Source organism: Momordica charantia (assembly GCF_013281855.1).
Source record: "Momordica charantia cultivar OHB3-1 chromosome 2 unlocalized genomic scaffold, Mcharantia_2.0 BLBB01000002.1, whole genome shotgun sequence".
Classification (NCBI taxonomy): domain Eukaryota; kingdom Viridiplantae; phylum Streptophyta; class Magnoliopsida; order Cucurbitales; family Cucurbitaceae; genus Momordica; species Momordica charantia.
In genome coordinates, this window is record NW_028275160.1 from 4,583,533 (window position 1) to 4,600,467 (window position 16,935).

General features: G+C 35.7%; 4 protein-coding genes across 5 annotated transcripts; all 4 read left to right on the forward strand.

The window, feature by feature from the left end:
- Window positions 1-207: 207 nt before the first annotated feature.
- Window positions 208-2,194, forward strand: LOC111017995 (transcription factor bHLH30). Its single transcript, XM_022293918.2, has 2 exons — window positions 208-895; window positions 1,441-2,194. The coding sequence occupies exons 1-2, from the start codon at window positions 602-604 to the stop codon at window positions 1,930-1,932; spliced, it is 786 nt and encodes a 261-aa protein (XP_022149610.1). The 5' UTR covers window positions 208-601; the 3' UTR covers window positions 1,933-2,194.
- A 1,449-nt stretch (window positions 2,195-3,643) lies between these two features.
- LOC111018124 (uncharacterized) lies at window positions 3,644-6,493 on the forward strand. Of its 2 annotated transcripts, XM_022294084.2 has the most exons (8): window positions 3,648-4,100; window positions 4,179-4,294; window positions 4,556-4,605; window positions 5,030-5,260; window positions 5,414-5,569; window positions 5,744-5,839; window positions 5,931-5,951; window positions 6,075-6,493. In XM_022294084.2, exons 1-8 carry the CDS (start codon window positions 3,856-3,858, stop codon window positions 6,240-6,242), a joined length of 1,083 nt encoding a protein of 360 aa, XP_022149776.1. In that variant the 5' UTR covers window positions 3,648-3,855; the 3' UTR covers window positions 6,243-6,493. The 2 variants fall into 2 exon arrangements, with proteins under 2 accessions (XP_087976804.1, XP_022149776.1); XM_088120678.1 differs by lacking the exon at window positions 5,931-5,951 and having other exon boundaries at window positions 3,644-4,100.
- A 1,471-nt stretch (window positions 6,494-7,964) lies between these two features.
- Window positions 7,965-11,305, forward strand: LOC111018123 (uncharacterized). The gene is made up of 8 exons (XM_022294081.2): window positions 7,965-8,292; window positions 8,403-8,515; window positions 8,994-9,043; window positions 9,231-9,461; window positions 9,608-9,760; window positions 10,693-10,788; window positions 10,884-10,904; window positions 11,014-11,305. The coding sequence occupies exons 1-8, from the start codon at window positions 8,030-8,032 to the stop codon at window positions 11,179-11,181; spliced, it is 1,095 nt and encodes a 364-aa protein (XP_022149773.1). The 5' UTR covers window positions 7,965-8,029; the 3' UTR covers window positions 11,182-11,305.
- Window positions 11,306-12,515: 1,210 nt separating this feature from the next.
- LOC111018125 (Adaptin ear-binding coat-associated protein 1 NECAP-1) lies at window positions 12,516-16,560 on the forward strand. The gene is made up of 8 exons (XM_022294086.2): window positions 12,516-12,864; window positions 13,410-13,441; window positions 14,442-14,542; window positions 14,750-14,822; window positions 15,054-15,085; window positions 15,332-15,422; window positions 15,587-15,701; window positions 15,800-16,560. The coding sequence occupies exons 1-8, from the start codon at window positions 12,754-12,756 to the stop codon at window positions 16,100-16,102; spliced, it is 858 nt and encodes a 285-aa protein (XP_022149778.1). The 5' UTR covers window positions 12,516-12,753; the 3' UTR covers window positions 16,103-16,560.
- Window positions 16,561-16,935: the final 375 nt, after the last annotated feature.

Consider the following 16,935-nt stretch of genomic DNA (forward strand, 5'->3'; position numbering starts at 1 on the left):
TTTTTTTTCTTTGAAAATTTTGCAAAAATTGCCTCTAAATTGTAAATGTTGTTCTCATTATATTCTCCAACTTTGGATCAGTCACCCTTTATAAACTCACAAAATCATTGCAGATTATTACAATCCAACCTAATTTTTTCCAATTCTATAACATTTGAAAACTATAATGTTAAAACACAAATTAGATTATGATATAGATGCCAAGTGGACCAATGGATTTACGAAAACAAAAAATTATAATAATGAAAAGAAAAAGGGAAAGAAAATACGATTTGGTTCAGGCATTGGTCAAAAAAAATTTCCTTGGAGGTAGAGTGTAGAGCAGAAGCGATCTGATGATTTAGTTGCAGACATGATAATGGGTTCCGCTGTTAAATCACATAACAGAGTAGAGACTGTGACCTGAGCAGGACTTTTGCTCTTCCTTTTTTTCTTCCAATTCCAATTCCTATTTCCGTATTGCACGCTGACTCACTCGCCATAACACAAACCCCACTCTCTGTTCGCGTTAGCCCCCCAATGTCGCTTCCAATTCTCCCATTCTGAAACCCCATCTTTGATCTGTTTTCTCCTCTCCATCGGAAATCCGCAATCTCCCCTGATGGGGCACTTTTCCCGGATTTACTCCTACACTTCTTGTTTCCAGAGGCCCAACGATGGGCTTTCCGCTAACTCGGCGGCAATGAGAAATGGGTCGGCCTCAACTTCCGCATTGGTGCTGGATTGCGAGAAGGATGAGCTCGTGGAAGCCCCATTGAAGCTGGAGAGTAAAGGGGTTCCGGCTGAGAGGAGCGCCGCCGCGCTCAAGAACCACAGCGAGGCCGAGAGGAGGCGCAGGGCCAGGATCAATGGCCATCTCGGCAGTCTTCGGAGCCTCCTGCCCGGTGGGAAGAAGGTGGGGTTTCGTTCTTTTCTCTTTCTTTTCTGCCGTTTTTAGTAGGGATTTGATTGAGCTCTGAATTGGGGTTTTGCTTTTGTCTTTAATAATATAGTAGCTCGTACAGATTTGGTGAAAACCGATCAGTTCCTCCTGTTAAAGAGATTTGTCCAAGACACTGTTTATGGTAAGGACGTCTTAAATGTCCTGATTAGGCTCTGGGTCGTTATGTCTGGTTTGCCTAGAGAATGACAAATTTTTGAAATGGTGAAACTGATTCTAATTTAAGAATCCATCATTGAGCTTGTTTTGGTGGTGAAGGACATCATCCAACTCAGGGGATCTGTTGAGTTACTTCTCAATTTGCCTCATTTAATGCATCTACCAGATTTGTATTGACCATCAAATCAGAAACCCAAGTCAAGACAATTGCTAAGATGAAAGATCTCTTCTATTCTGTTGTTTGGCTTTGTTTTTTCGTCGAGCCCTTTTGAAGTATAAGCTTGTTTTATGCTTTTTTTTGTCCATGAGTATCATGCTGACTTGTGTGTTCCAAACACCAGATGGATAAAGCAACACTGCTTGCAGAAGTAATCAGCCATTTGAAAGTGCTGAAAAGAGCTGCAGCAGAAGTTAGTGAAGTTCATATCATACCGAAAGAAATCGACGAAATCACAGTTGAACAACAGGAGGATGGACTAGATGGAGTGGCGTATTCGATTAGAGCGTCGCTTTGTTGTGATTATAAACCCGGCCTCCTGCCCGATTTGAGACGCGCACTCCATGCTCTTGACCTGATCATAAAGAGGGCAGAGATTGCAACCTTAAACGGCAGAATGAAAAATGTGTTTGTGTTAACCAGCTGCAAAGAAGGAAGCATTGAAACTAGTGAATTGCGGCGGTTCCTGGAGAGCTCCGTGCACCAGGCCATCCAATCTGTACTGAACAACTTCTCCGATCCGCAAGAGTTATCGTTTATGACATTTTCGAACAAGAGACGGCGAGTTTCGGTTTTCAATTCCTCGAGCTCATCTTCCATTGGTGATTTCTGGTGAGCGAATGCTGCCATTTGTGCTGATTGCTGGTTTTTCCATCTTTGAGAAGATTATAGCATATGTCCATAAGATTCAAGAAACAGTCTGTCTGGTTAAAAGTGAGTGATGACCCATAATCCTTCTACTAGAACAGTACAAGGATATACCATTTATACTACTGATATGTTTGTGCCAGTATTTTCGAATTCACTTGCGTCGACATTGTATCTTTTAATAGTGTATAAATATAAATTAAAAGTTAGTAACCGAGTCGTTGCTTCAATTTATGTGACTCAAGATTAGAGGTGAAACCAAAAGTATATAGGTGGCCTTCTCGCATCAAAACATGTGTCCGAGCTAAGGCTTGGACTAGTTGATGATGGGAAGGAATTAGCCAAATATGTCTAAAGTGGAGCTCTGACCTGGAAGGAAGATTCTATTGATGGAAGATCCTAACAGTCGGCATAATGTCACTTTTGTTGATAAAGTAGAAAATTTGTTGAATGACAAGTATGGACATTGTAATCATAAGGTGATGTTTGACAATGCTTCTCTTAAAGGTAGAGTCCGCTTTCGTACACGATATTTATCCCTTCAACTAAACTTGGCTTGACACATCGCTTATATTAAGTACTAACTTAAGCTTTAGAGTGTACGTGGTCGAATATCACATCGGTGTAAGATTTTGTTCACACATGACATGTCACCTCATACGGAATCTAGCATCAATGGTCGTGCAGCTTCATTACCCTTTCCTTTCTTCTCTTGTCCCCCATCTCCTGCACTCCCTTTCCTCTCGAGGGCTGTAAATGGGATTAGAGTGACGTGAAAGGCATACAAGAAACCATGTTATTTCGAGGTTTTTTGGATTTTGTAAGAGTTTTTTATGACTGGAAAGGTGGCTGCGGCCCAATATACTGTATTTGGTGGGCTCTTTTCTGGCCCAAAGTAATTTGCAAGCCCAGGCTACTGAAGACCATTTCCACCCCAAGCATGTCACACGTGGGACCCACAACCGACATCTTAGATGAAATCTGTTTGTAAGAAATGTAATGCGCACGCCCAACTTAACTCTATTCACGTGTATTACGAAAATTTTTTAATTTTAAAAAATTCATATTTTTTAAGAACCATCGCAGATAGTCAAAACAAGTGGTAATTAACATATCTCTACAAAACCTCCTTAAATAAATATGTCTGCTACACTATTGCTATTATATATTTTTTGACATACTACACTAGATATCATCAAACAAAATCTTTCCAAATGTAGCAAAACTGATCATTTTATAAATGTTACATTACGAAATTAATAAATAAATTTTAATAATATTTATTTAGCTCCTAAAATTTTCATTCTTTAAATGTTAACATATAACACTATTAGATCAATGAGTGTTAATATGTTATAAGCACTGGAAAGTAAATAAATTCATTGATTCAATTTTTCATGTCAAACATAATTCCAAGATAATTAACATAACTATTTAACTCAGTTACATAATAATATATAAACAAAAACTTTAAAAAGATTTACATGTTGTCACACTCCATCAAATTAAATAAGAAATCTAATGCGATTGGAATCCAGCCACAAAGTTCAAATTCTTTTTCTTTTTTAATATCTTCAACATCAAAGTTGCAGCTCGAATCAACCTACTCCCATGAAAGGTGCCAGTGGAATAACGTATAAGCACAAAATTTTCTCGTATTTCAATCCCCAAATTATTCTTATTTCTTATCAAGAACAAGAACAAGAACAAGAACAACTCTGTAGCTGGGAATTATTAAAAGCAAAATACCAAACACAGCACAATACCAGTGGTCTTTATTTAACAATTTCCCTTCAAAGTGCGACGAAAAAGCGATCATGGACATGGAAATTATTTCCTTCGTCTTCTTCCGCTCCGCTCCTTCCAAATTCTGCTGAATCGCTCACCTCTAATGGCGTTGCGCGGGCCGAGTCTCCAGCTCCCTATAATCTCCGCCAATGGGCAGCGGAGAACGGCGCGACCAAGAGGAATCACAATGGATTCGATGAGGTCGAAAGCGACGGTGTTCGAGGAGGGACATTTGGAGCATCCTAATTGGTCCGGCGAGACCCCTCTCTCTCGGCTTGTTGGAGCCCTCATTTCCTTTAAACCACTCTACTCCGTTCTCAAGCTCGCCGCCAGACGAGTCATGATCAGGTCTCTCTATATTCTCTGCATCGCTTTTCTTCTTCGGGTCTTTTAATTAGCGTTTCGGATTGTGATTTGATGCAACAGTACGGCGGAGAAGAACAACATTCCATGGCGAAAAATGACGTCCGAGATTTTGGAGTCTGCAGATGTTTACAAGGAGCTGGAAAGCGTTCAGAATCTCTCGATTGTCTACCCCGATTGTAATTTGCTCATTTCTTGACTGATTTATTTTAATTTTCTGAAAACTCGTGGATTTGATATCATGAAGAGATATTGCAATTTTTAGCTACTTGTTGTACAAACGGTTTGTTCGATTTGAGGATCAGTTGCCTGATTTAGATCCCCATTGAGTAACGTTACAAGTTTTGATTAGTTACAGGGTGCCCTGTTCCTGCTCATTTACTTTGCACCAATATCATCTTGGTCTGTAATTAATCAGAGTATTGTTTCTTTTTTAACAGATTACTTGAAGCCTTTCCATGCATATGATGAGGGTCACCTTTCATGGCTTGTAAGTATTCATTCTACAAAATCTATGCAATAATTGGATACAATTCCATAAACATCTTACGGATCATCAATTGACAATAGATGCAGCTATCATGGGTTGGCCATTGGTTCAAATGAGCCTAAGGTCAATTCTAAAGAATTTAGGAGAATGAGTTCGAACCATGGTAGTCATCTACCTAAGATTTAATATCCTACGAGTTTTCTTAACAACAAAATGTAGTAAGGTCAGACGATGTTACTTTTTCATATGGGACCCGTCCCAAACGGTTATGGAATTGCACCTTGTGACCTGAACGGGCTCGATAACACTCCTAATACTACCAATTGCTATTGTCTTGTTCCAATAATATATTCTCTTCTAAGAAAAAGTGAATTATGATAAAGAAATAGTAGCTATGTTTGTGAGCCATATATGTTCCTTGCAGGCAGCAGCAGAAGTAGAGCCTGCAACAATGTCGATGGTTATGCGAGCGGTACCCGAGGCCTCTTCATTAGATGAAGCAAAGGAAGTAGTGTTTGGAAATTGGCTTCGTACAGTTGATGAGCATCACAGGCAGTATTCAGGAAATCCAATTCTACACATTCTAGACATTGGTTGTTCCATAGGTTTGAGTACAAGGTATCTGGCTGACAAGTTTCCACTGGCTAAAACCACTGTAAGTAAAATCCAAGTTTACAAAGCCTACTAGAAATTAGATGGAAAACTACAAATACAATTCTAGATCATTCAACTTCTTTGAGGCTTCCATTGCGTATATGGTTAATGCTCTGTTTCGTGTCAATGTTTGATGTTTAATGCAATTGCTTAGGGACTAGATTTGTCTCCTTACTTCCTTGCTGTGGCTCAATACATGGAAAAGAAAAGAACAGCTCCACGAAAGAATGCAATAAGATGGTTGCATGAAAATGGGGAACATACTAGCCTGCCTTCACAATCATTTGACTTAGTTTCCATTGCTTATCTGGTAAGAATTCTTCATTGATCCAAGTTTTCTAATAAACTTCTCTTTTATTTCTGCCAATTGAAAAACTTTCTACAATCTCGTAACTGGGAATGAGATAAAAATAAAACACAAGTGATCGAATCACTACACTTATGTGAAAACTTACTTCCATGGCTCTCTTGTCTAATATTTCAGTTCCATGAATGTCCCCAAGTAGCAATAGTCAATCTGCTCAAGGAATCATTTCGACTTCTTCGGCCTGGTGGCACAATTGCCATTACTGATAATGCAGTAAGCTGAGAATACATATATGTTTTAGATTAATAAAAAAAATCCATGGACTATATAATAAATCTAATATCACATCTGCTCTCATCTGCAGCCCAAATCAAAGATTACTCAGGTACTTAAAAGTTAAAATCCTCCTTGATATTGGATTTAGCTACTAATATGCTTCAATGAATGAATTGCTTTCTTCTGAAATGGCTATCAATTCATTCTACCTTCTGCATTGAAAATGTTACAGGAATTATCTCCAATCATATTCACATTACTGAAAAGCACAGAGCCATATCTTGATGAGTACTACCTGACTGATCTGGAAGGAAGAATGAGAGAAGTTGGATTTGTGAATGTGAAATCAAGGCTAACAGACCCCAGACATGTTACAGTGACAGCAACCGTTCCCCATTGAAACACTATTAGCTTCTTGAAGTAAAACTATGTTAAGTGGTTTCAAATAAAAAAGTGAGCTTGTGTAGTATACCCCGGGTAATAAATTTCCGACAACATGTCGACATCTCCGGCGTTCATGGGCCCGACATTGTTATAAGCAGTAAATTGATGTTTTCATAATATTGTAAAAAATCGACAAAATATGAAAAATGTCAACAAAATATCACTGTTATATAGACATAGTATTAATCATTTTAAATTTAATTAAAAGCGGTGAAATACTTATTTGTTAATTTAAATATTTTTTATGAACATCTTTATTGGTACCGACATTTAAAAAATCTTGAGTGTAAAAAAAAAAAAAAAAGTAAACTCAGTGAAAAAATGAATTTCTTCTAGTAGAAGGATAGGAAACTCTTGTGTGGGCCGACTCTTGTGTGGGCCAGTGAGCCTACATAAAGAAACTGTGTTAAGTTACAATTTCTAATATCAATTAAAGTTATCAAATTGTTAATTTCATTACTTTCAAAATGTTGATGTGACACATCCATTAAATTAAGGATGATATTTAACACCATGTTACGTAAGGGAATAGACCAAAAGGACAAAATAAAGATGGGTAAATCAACTACACTTTAAACCAAATTATATATCAAAATCAGTGATATGTAATAGATCGGTAGATCCAGTTAATAAAATTAAGTTGACATAACTTTTATAACCTCATCATCATTTAATCGGTTTAAACATATCTTTCTCAGAAAAAAAAAATCTGTTTTAAAGTATTAAAAATAATTTTGGAAATAGAGGTAAAATGTACCACCATTTGGAGATGTGAACTATGCTCATATTAGAGCCATCATTCATTAATTCTCTTTCTTTGTTTCTTTTAATTTGTAATTCGAATTTAATATTAACATTTTAATATTAGTAATCTGAATCATGACTAAATTGATATATTATTTCCTTTTTTAAAAAATAAAAATAATTAATTATTAGTTAATTGAGTTATTATTATTATTATTATTATTATTTTGAATATTTACCGTATAAGTGAGAATTCTTGTGGTTAGTGCATTCTATGTGTACTGCATTACACATTTATTTATATTAGTCTCTTATTTGATCTTACATTGAAATGAAACTTAATGATGAATTTATTAATTTATACTAAATAATAAAAATTTTGTAAGTATTAAATTAAAAAATTTTAATCATACACAAAATTAAAAACATATGTATGACGGATTGATATATATGTGTTTTAAACTTTAGAGAAATGAAAATTAAGGTAAGAAGAAGACACAAAATACAAGTGTGGAACGTAAATACGAACAAAAAATCTTCTAACAACACTTGATACATACCATAACATACCTAAGATTTCGAACAATACTAGCATAAAAAATATCAATATCATCAACTTCATTGCATTCATAATCTTTTTAACTTATTACCAACTCTATCTACAATTTCTTAGTAATATCTTTTTTTTTTTGCTTATCCTAAATCTTTAATTTCCAGCTCTCTACTTGAAAGATTTTTAACTCAAACATTCATATTGGGAATATTATAAGGAAAAAGAACAGACAATAGTATTAAAAACATCAACCATAAGCATAACATGGGCTTGTTTATTACAATTTTAGTAAATTGAATGGATAAGAGAATCCTGATGAATATCCACGTGTCATAATATGATAGAACGGTTCATATGACGAGAGATACGCGGCTGTTTTCCTCTGTTCTTCTTCTTTCACTTCTTCCAAAACTTGCGAGGGGTCACCGGCGAGTCGATTACCTCCAATGGCATTGTGCGGACCGAGTTACCGGATCGCTTTAACCTCCGGCAATGGTCACCGGAGAATCGGACGGCTAAGAAGCAGCAAGAGGGGCTTGATAGAATTTCAGAGATCGGCGAGGTCTGAAATGGCGGTGTTCGAAGAGGGAAAATTGGAGCGTCCAAATTGGTCCGGAGAGACATCTCTGTCGCGGCTTGTGGGCGCTCTAATTTCCTTCAAACCCCTCTTTTCCCTTCTTAAGCTCGGTGCCAGACGAGTCTTGATCAGGTCTACATTGTGTACACTTCTTTTGGGGAACTTCGTTTTCGTTTTAGGTTTGGCTTTTTAGTTTTCTGGTTCTGGGTTGTAATGTAGTTTTGGCATGTGGGTTCGAGCAGTACAGCGGAGAAGAAGAACATTCCATGGCGAAAAATGACTTCTGAGATTTTGGACTCTGACGTTTACAAGGAGCTCGACAGCGTTCAAGATCTCTCAATTGTTTACCCCGACTGTAATCTCCTAATTTCTTCATCTACTATTATTTCATTGCATTAACGTGTTTTTGATTTCCTTTGGACTGTGGATTTGAGTTTCAGAAATTATCATTAAAATAGTTTGTTCGATTACAGGACTAGTCGCCTAAGTTCAATGTCTTAAGATTATCAAGTTAATGCTTGCAGAAGACCATTATAAGTTTTTTATTTGTTTTGGGATGTTCTGTCATGGTAAGTTGCACCAATATCATCTTGTTTCCTATCCAACATTCTCACACCTTTTTGAAGGAAAAATAAGATTTAGTAGTTAGACATCTCCCAGCGCGAAAGGGTTAAAGACATCATTTGGTGCAACTGTGGATAAACAGAGCTATATATACTTAATTCTTGTATCATGGGATCTTTTCAAACCCTTTTTTTATTTACCAGTTACATTTGGAGTTTTTGAAAACTTGTTTTGTAATTAATCAAAATTGATTGCTTCTTTTTGAACAGATTACCTGAAGCCTTTCCATGCATACGATGAGGGTCATCTTTCATGGCTTGTAAGTAGTCACCTGTCACCTTACAGAACATATGCAACAGAAGTCCGTAGATTGACTCTGTGATAAATAGATTATAGATGCTACCAATTGATATTGTCTTGTTTAGATGATATCTTCTAAGAAAAGTTTTAAGTTTGATAAGTAAATACAAGCTATGTATGTAAGTCGTATATATGTTCCTTGGTAGGCTGCAGCAGAAGCAGAGCCCGCAACCATGTCAATGATTATGCGAGCAGTACCCGATGCCTCTTCAGTAGATGAAGCAAAGGAAATAGTGTTTGGAAATTGGCTTCGTACGATTGAAGAGCATCATCTACAATATTCAGAAAATCCTATTCTAGACATTCTTGATATTGGTTGTTCGGTAGGTTTAAGTACAAGGCAACTAGCTGACAAGTTTCCCCTAGCCAAAGTGACCGTAAGTAAATTTACTCTCCTTTAGCTCCCTCCAAATGAACAAAACCTCCTAATAATGGGACGAGAGCTTAAACTTGTTTGAGGCTTGCATAGATGGTAAATGTTCAATTTGGAGTAATGTTTGAGGTTGAATTCATTTGGTTGTAGGGGCTTGATTTGTCTCCTTACTTCCTTGCGGTGGCTCAATACATGGACAAGAAAAGCGCTCCAAGAAAGAATTCGATAAGATGGTTACATGGAAATGCAGAAAATAGTAGCTTGCCTTCAAGATCATTCGACCTAGTTTCCATTGCTTTTATGGTAAGAATTCTTCTCTGATCAAACGTCCTAAGAAATTTCTCTTGGAGATGCCATATGTACTGAATGTGGTGGGACAGAGTAGAAAACCATGCTTATTCTGAAGTTGCTATATATGATAACTCCAATGCTATCTATTTATTTTACTATTAGAAGTTCCCGCCAAGTAGAAAATTTGAGTGAAGATTAGGATTAGAAGAACCCAGTTTATTTGTAACACTAGGATTAAAAATATGTTTAGGACCAAAAGTGGTTAGGCTAAAACAAGAATTGGGCGTGAAAATGGAATCTGAAGAAAGTAAAAATTTGCAAATCCTTTTTGAAAATTGGATTTCTAAATGATAATTTAAAGAATATCTTATTTCGATCGCTTCTAGAGAAAAAAACCCCATTAGATTGATTAATCTTATCTGCAAACTCATCTCTAGAGCCCTTACACTTAGAACTAAGATTTTTTCTCCTAATCACTATTTCCAGTAAAAGCAGATTAGAGACTCTATCCTTGTAGCCAATGAGGTTTTGGATAACATTTGGATTAGAAAGGATCAAGATTGGGACGACATTAAGTTCCTCATGGTGCTTGTGCAGTTATGTGGAAATTTAGGGTTCGTTTGGTAACGTTCCTGTTTCTTGTTTCTAAAGAAAAATGTATTGCATGGTTCAAACCTCCAAAAATTCAAGTATGATAAAACAATTGTTTTATCGATGTTTTGGAACAAATTGGAAATGAGAACAAGAAATGAGAAACTTGTTTTGATTGTTTCCAAAAAATTTCTATACAATTGTGACAATGTTTCCAAAAAGGAGAAACAAAAAACAAATTTAATTGTAAAATGCCAAGATTTCTTAAGAAAATTAGAAACGAGAAACAATAAACGGGAACGTTATCAAACGGACCCTTACTTTCTACATGATTCTTGTCTATACTATTTCAGTTCCATGAATGTCCCCAAGTAGCAATAGTCAGTATTCTCAAGGAATCATTTCGGCTTCTTCGACCCGGTGGCGAATTTGTAGTTACTGACCAAGCGGTAAGCTGTCAATGCATTTATGTCTCAATATGAATAATAGAAACTCAGCTGCTGCAGCATAACAAGTCTAATACTGCATTTGCTCTCTTGTGCAGCCCAAATCAAAGGCGGTTCAGGTATGATTTTGATGAAAACAAGAAAACATTGGCTTTCCCTGCTATATGCTTCATAGGATAAAAGAAAATTCTGAAATCTTTATATACATTTTGTTCTGTGTTGTTACAGGAATTGTCTCCGGTGTTGTTTACATTACTAAAAAGCACAGAGCCTTATCTAGATGAGTATCACCTCACTGATTTGGAAGGAAGAATGAGAGAGATTGGATTTGTGAATGTGAGATCAAAACTCACAGACCCAAGACATGTTACAGTGACAGCAACCGTTCCACTTTAATGCTTGCTACCATCTACATGTTGAAACTTCATTGCTACATTACAAATTCAATGCTACTTAAAAAGACAATTTTATACAACACAAGAAATTTGATATGAGAATTTGCTTCAAGTCTTCATATTAATTGCTTGTTCTTTGATTCATGTCTTTCTAATATGAGAATTTGTAGAATTGGGCACGTATCAGTCAGCTCGGCCCTTTCCTATTCTGCATTGCCACCCTAGCCTAGTCTTCATTTTATTTTCTAGGCAAGAATGCTCATTGTTCTCTATAATACAACCTACTTTAGGAATTAGTAATTCCTATGTGTTTCCCGGCATCAAATATTGTAGGGTCATGCGGTTGTTTCGTGAGATTAGTTGAGGTGTGCGTAAGCTGGATCGACACTATGAATACCCAATGTTATTTATATGAAAGTTTACTTTTCACTTAGGAGGTAAAAAAAGTTGTCTAACTTCTCGATGCCTGGGTAAAAAAGTTGCCCACATAATTAAAACTGATAATGAATATGTAATATTGAGTTTGAGAGTATTTACAATAATTGAAAGAAACTATTATTGAATGAAACACTGTTCCTAATACAGAAAAGAAAAAAAATTAAATAAAATGTTTTTTCTCCTCGAAATGTTGTTAGTATTATAATCGATACCTTGACTACACTATTTTACTTACTCGTTTCATTCACATTTTGACTCATTATAAAGTAATATATTATTTTATCTAATAGGGTCGGCATTATTTTTAAATACGGCTTCAATAGCCAAAAATTAAATGAAGGAAGGTAGTATAGAAAAATTTTCATACCCCTTACAAGAAGATGCTAAAAAATTAATCTCAAGTGCTCTGCAAATTGTTTTGCTATTTAACGAGTAAAATGGGTAATCCTAAAACGGTTTTAATGATTTTTTCTAATCATATACATAAACCACATTGATTATGATTATTTTGATCTACTTTACAGTATAATTGTATTTACCCTGTTAATATCTTCCAAACCACTCCAATAGTTTGGTGTTCTATTCCAACCATCTGAATATTGCCTTTTACTTTTCTAAAATCTGAACATGAATTATCCAGACCTTATTTTATTTTTCATTAAAAAAATAAGAAACAAAAATTAATCCAGACGATATTTAATATTAGACTCATATTATTAAAAGTCCTCTTCATCTGGACCGTCAATTTGTTAGACTTTCTAATCCCAACCCAATCAATCACCGTTTCTCCCATGACATGACTACAATGACACGTCATGATCGAACGGTTGATTTTTGCTCTGCTACACGGTTGCAAATGATACCGGACGCACTGGATTATGGGTGCCTTCCGGCTTCGTCTGTACCCGATTCTTCAATCTTCTTCGAAGCAGAGAAGGGAACTGAAGGCGATTCGTTCCTCCTGGCTACCAGTTTCTTTCCATATCCAATTTCTCTGCTCATTCTTAATTTACAAGAAATTACTTTATTTGTTTCAATTTTCTCAAAGCCGGGTTTAATCTCAGGGGATTGCTTGTCGTAGTTCTCTGATCTCGATCTTGATCTCACGATCTCTTGAATCTCCTTCTTTTTCTCCATGGAGGAGCAGCAGAAGACGGCGAACGATCAAGCAGTCAAGGAGGATCACGAGGAGAATGAAGCAATTGAGATTGTTCTCTTTCAAGTTTCTGAATGTTATGTCTATTTGGTAAGTAGATTATGCCTAAGCCGAGTACGCATCTCATATAAATCCAAGTTTTTACTTATGATGCAGAAATCTAAGCTTTCTGTGGACTTCTTTTGTCACTATTCGGACGTGCAGTAGTTGCTAGCACCACAGTTCATTATGTTCTCTTGCTGGTATCATGTTTGGCCTTTTTGGTGCATTTGCTGTAGCAATGTCTTCCATTTCTGAAGAGTTTTTGTTGTGCTTACGCTCTACTTTTGTAAATCGTGAAATTGACATATCTGAGTAATGAATATGTATGTTGTTGCTTTTGATGTTTTGTTGGTGCGTGTAATTTGTGTTGCTATGTTTCTGCATCCACATTTGCTCTCTCTGTGGAATTTATGTTTTTGCGTAGAACGTGAAAAAGCTAGTGTGCTGCATCCGCTGGGTTTTCACTTCTGTGTAACGTAAAAACACAAGTTATTTTCGAGTGTGTGATAATATTAGGTTCTACTGGACATATAATCTTCAATTAGATTGATCTTTTTTAAAGTCCTTAATCTGATGTTTTTGATTTTCTGCAGATACCCCCAAGAAAAAGTGCAGCTTCCTACAGGTTTTAATTGTTCCTTGATAGCAATGGTCAATGGATATAACTGTAAATTGCAATATGATCTTGATATTGTACAGAAACTTTGTTGTTGACTAATATTATTTCCCCTAGATCAAATTGATGATTTCGTTACTTAGTTTCCAATATAAATATATCGGCTGCTGACTTGTTTGTTATTATTCCAATTTAAGATAATATTACAAAGAGAGTATAATTACAATATGAATTTGGAACACTAACTAGATGCCTGGAATTTAGCTAGATCTAAAAATTTTCCCCAAGGCGTGGACTTATCTTTGAAGAGTCTTATGTTCTTTTCAATATCCTCATATAAGATCTTTTATTGCATTGGCCACAAAGTCTTGGCCTTTTCCTTAAAGCTATGCCCGCACAGTAGCCATTCGTTATTATCTATTGTAGGGCCTGTTAACACCAACAGATATTGAATAATGGGAACACAAAGGACCACACTTTAGAACTGAAGGGACAATAAACAATAAGAGCTGTTAGCACTCAATTGTCACAGAGCTGATGTTTCTAACTCTCAGTCATTATGATCTTAACGGTTATACTGAGTGAATAAACAATAAGAGCTGTATTAAAAAGGTTCCTTACCTTCCAAATTTTTAGAATCTCAAGCCCTACCCCAAAAGAAAAGGAAAAAACAATGAAAATGAAAATAAAGTAATCTATTTATTGTATAATTTCGTTTTACAATGAAATATCGGTTTTTATTAAAAAGAAGTTATCTGTTTATTACATTATAAACAGATAACTTTAGCTGTAGAATAGTTCGTAACAGAATAGTTCATACTTCTTTTTTGCATACTATATATATTTTTGGGTTTATGCCCTAGCTGTGAAGAATAAATACTTTAGTATGGAAAATGTGTCATTTTCCGATGCTTAATGAATAAATACTTTAAATCATGTTTAATATTTTAAAAATCCACTGTGTATGCTCGCCATTTATGACTTAGTTTTCCACATGTGCTCTTATAAGGGCTGATGAGTGGGATGTGAATAAATGGGCCTGGGAGGGAAAACTGAAAGTCGTGAGCAAGGGGGAAGAATGCATTATCAGACTTGAAGACAAGAGCACAGGTGAGATTATCTCTCTCTCTCTCTCTCTCTCTCTCTCTTTTTGTTTGTTTGTTTAACAAGAAACAAACAGGTGAGATTATCTCTTAGTTGCTACAAAAGAAGTATTGTGGATCTGTAGTATTGAAATGGTAGGTGAATTATATTATTGCAGTTGAGGTATATTTGGTGTGTTTCTAAAGACTAACCGGCTGATAATTATTATAATAGGTGAATTATATGCTCGGGCATTCTTAAGAGATGGAGAACAGCATCCAGTTGAAACTGTAATTGATAGCAGCAGGTTGATTTCATTTTTAATTGAAGTCTAATCGATATACCAACATTCTTTGTTGGCCTAACCTTTTATGTCTAAATTGTAAGTTTTGTTGAGCTTGCTAGTACTAGTAGTTAACTGCTATCGTAGTCAGTGTCTAAGTTAGAAGTTCAGTTCAGCTGGATATATTTGTCTACATCTTTATCTTGTCTTAACGCTATATTTAAAGATGTCTGATGTAATGTTCAATTGTTGCAGGTATTTTGTTCTTCGCGTAGAAGAGAATATTGGTGAGCTGGCTGTCTCTCTCGCCCACATTTTCCATTGACTTTTAATTATCTCAATTCATTGTAATATAGTAACTTAATGCTTCACCTTTTTGTGTCATTTTCAGTCTTTGGCCAATTAAGTAATTCATTTTTTTCCCTCTTCACTTGGTCTTATGTTAGCTAAGGTGAAACTTCACGGTGACAAAAAAGAAAACCACGAAGTGTTCCAATGGATAATTACTAACTGTGAAAAGAAAAACTATGCAGGTGGTCGCCGTCGGCATGCATTTATTGGCATAGGATTTCGGGAAAGAACTGAGGCTTATGACTTCCAAGCAGCTTTGCATGATCATATGAAGTAGACTTCCTTCTACTCTGCAATTATTCCATTTTCATGTACTTGGTCATCCAAAAAATAGAACTTGCTTGTGAAGTTTGAAGTATAATTGCATCTTTTAGCGATGACATGATCTACCATATCAGTAAACCTAATGAACTTTTTATATAATTTTTTGAAAAAAGATATCTCAATAAAAAGAAGAGTGCAGAAGAGATGGAACAACAGTTCCAGAACACATCCTCAGTTGATTACAGTCTGAAAGATGGCGAGACTATAGTACTTCAATTAAAAAGCAAAGTAAGCCGATTTCCATTTCAATGATGACTGATTCTACTTGTTCGTTGCTTCATTGTGATTGATTTTATCTTTACATATTTTCTTTTTGTTGCCAACAGAAAAGCACTAGCAACATCAAGAAGTGCTCTGAGCTGGATGTGAAAGTTTCCTCATCAGAAGAAGATGGCAGCACAAAAAAAGAGTCCATTTTTTGTATCAAACCACCTCCACCTCCCCTATCACCACTTTCACCTGTTGAAGCTCAGAAATCTCCAACAAATTTACCACCAAATATCAATCTGGAAGAACCTTCTAAGCACAAGACCTCAGAACCAGCAAAAGAAGACTCCAATCCTGCTGAAGCTCAAAGCACACTCGATGTACCTGATGATGACTTCGGGGATTTCCAGACAGCTGGGTGACATGTGGACTGTGACATGGAACTTGTACATTCTCAAATACCCTATTGATCTTCTGTTTTCAGTAGATTCCGCGCTACGAATTGCTTAGGCTTCACTTTACAGTTCAGAGATTTCATGTACTGTTGTTTAACCTAGTTGTGAGATTAGGCTTGGAGAGTTGCCAATAAAGAGTGATCCAAAAATTATGTGATTTTACCATAAACTCAGCAGTTTAAAAAGATTAACTGTGATGAAGCTCAAGTAAAGAGACAAAAGGGAATATGGAACATCATGAAAATTTTTATTTCTCACAAGTTTTATCTTGCTGTGTGGACGGTTCAACAAACAACTCTTGAAAACAGCGTAGGTTTGCTGTCTGCTGCTATGAATAATTATCAAGAGTTTAGGGTTTGTATTGGTGGATATTTTTTGGAAACAGTTTTTGGAATGAATAAAATAATAATAGTATTTATCTGTTTTATGCTGCGAATATTGATGAATTCAGGTTGTGATCCCTAAGAATAAGGAAGTAGTTTTCTTGCAAAACAATTTAATTTACAATTTAACAAAAAAATGACTGCTCCAACAATAACTATGTTTCAAGTTAGAACTTTAACCCTATCTAAATTTATAAAATTAACTTCCTTTTTTGTTGTTTTTTTGTTTTTCCATTTATGTTAAGTTAAAAAACGGATCGGAGATTCGAACTTTAAATCTTAAGGACGCAAGTAATACTTTTTTTAGTTGAGAGAAATATTTCCAAAAATCAATTTCTAAACTTGCATGCATAAAATTTGTATATAACCCAAAGTTCCAGAGAATGATAGAATTTTCATTCTATCTTGTCTTGACAC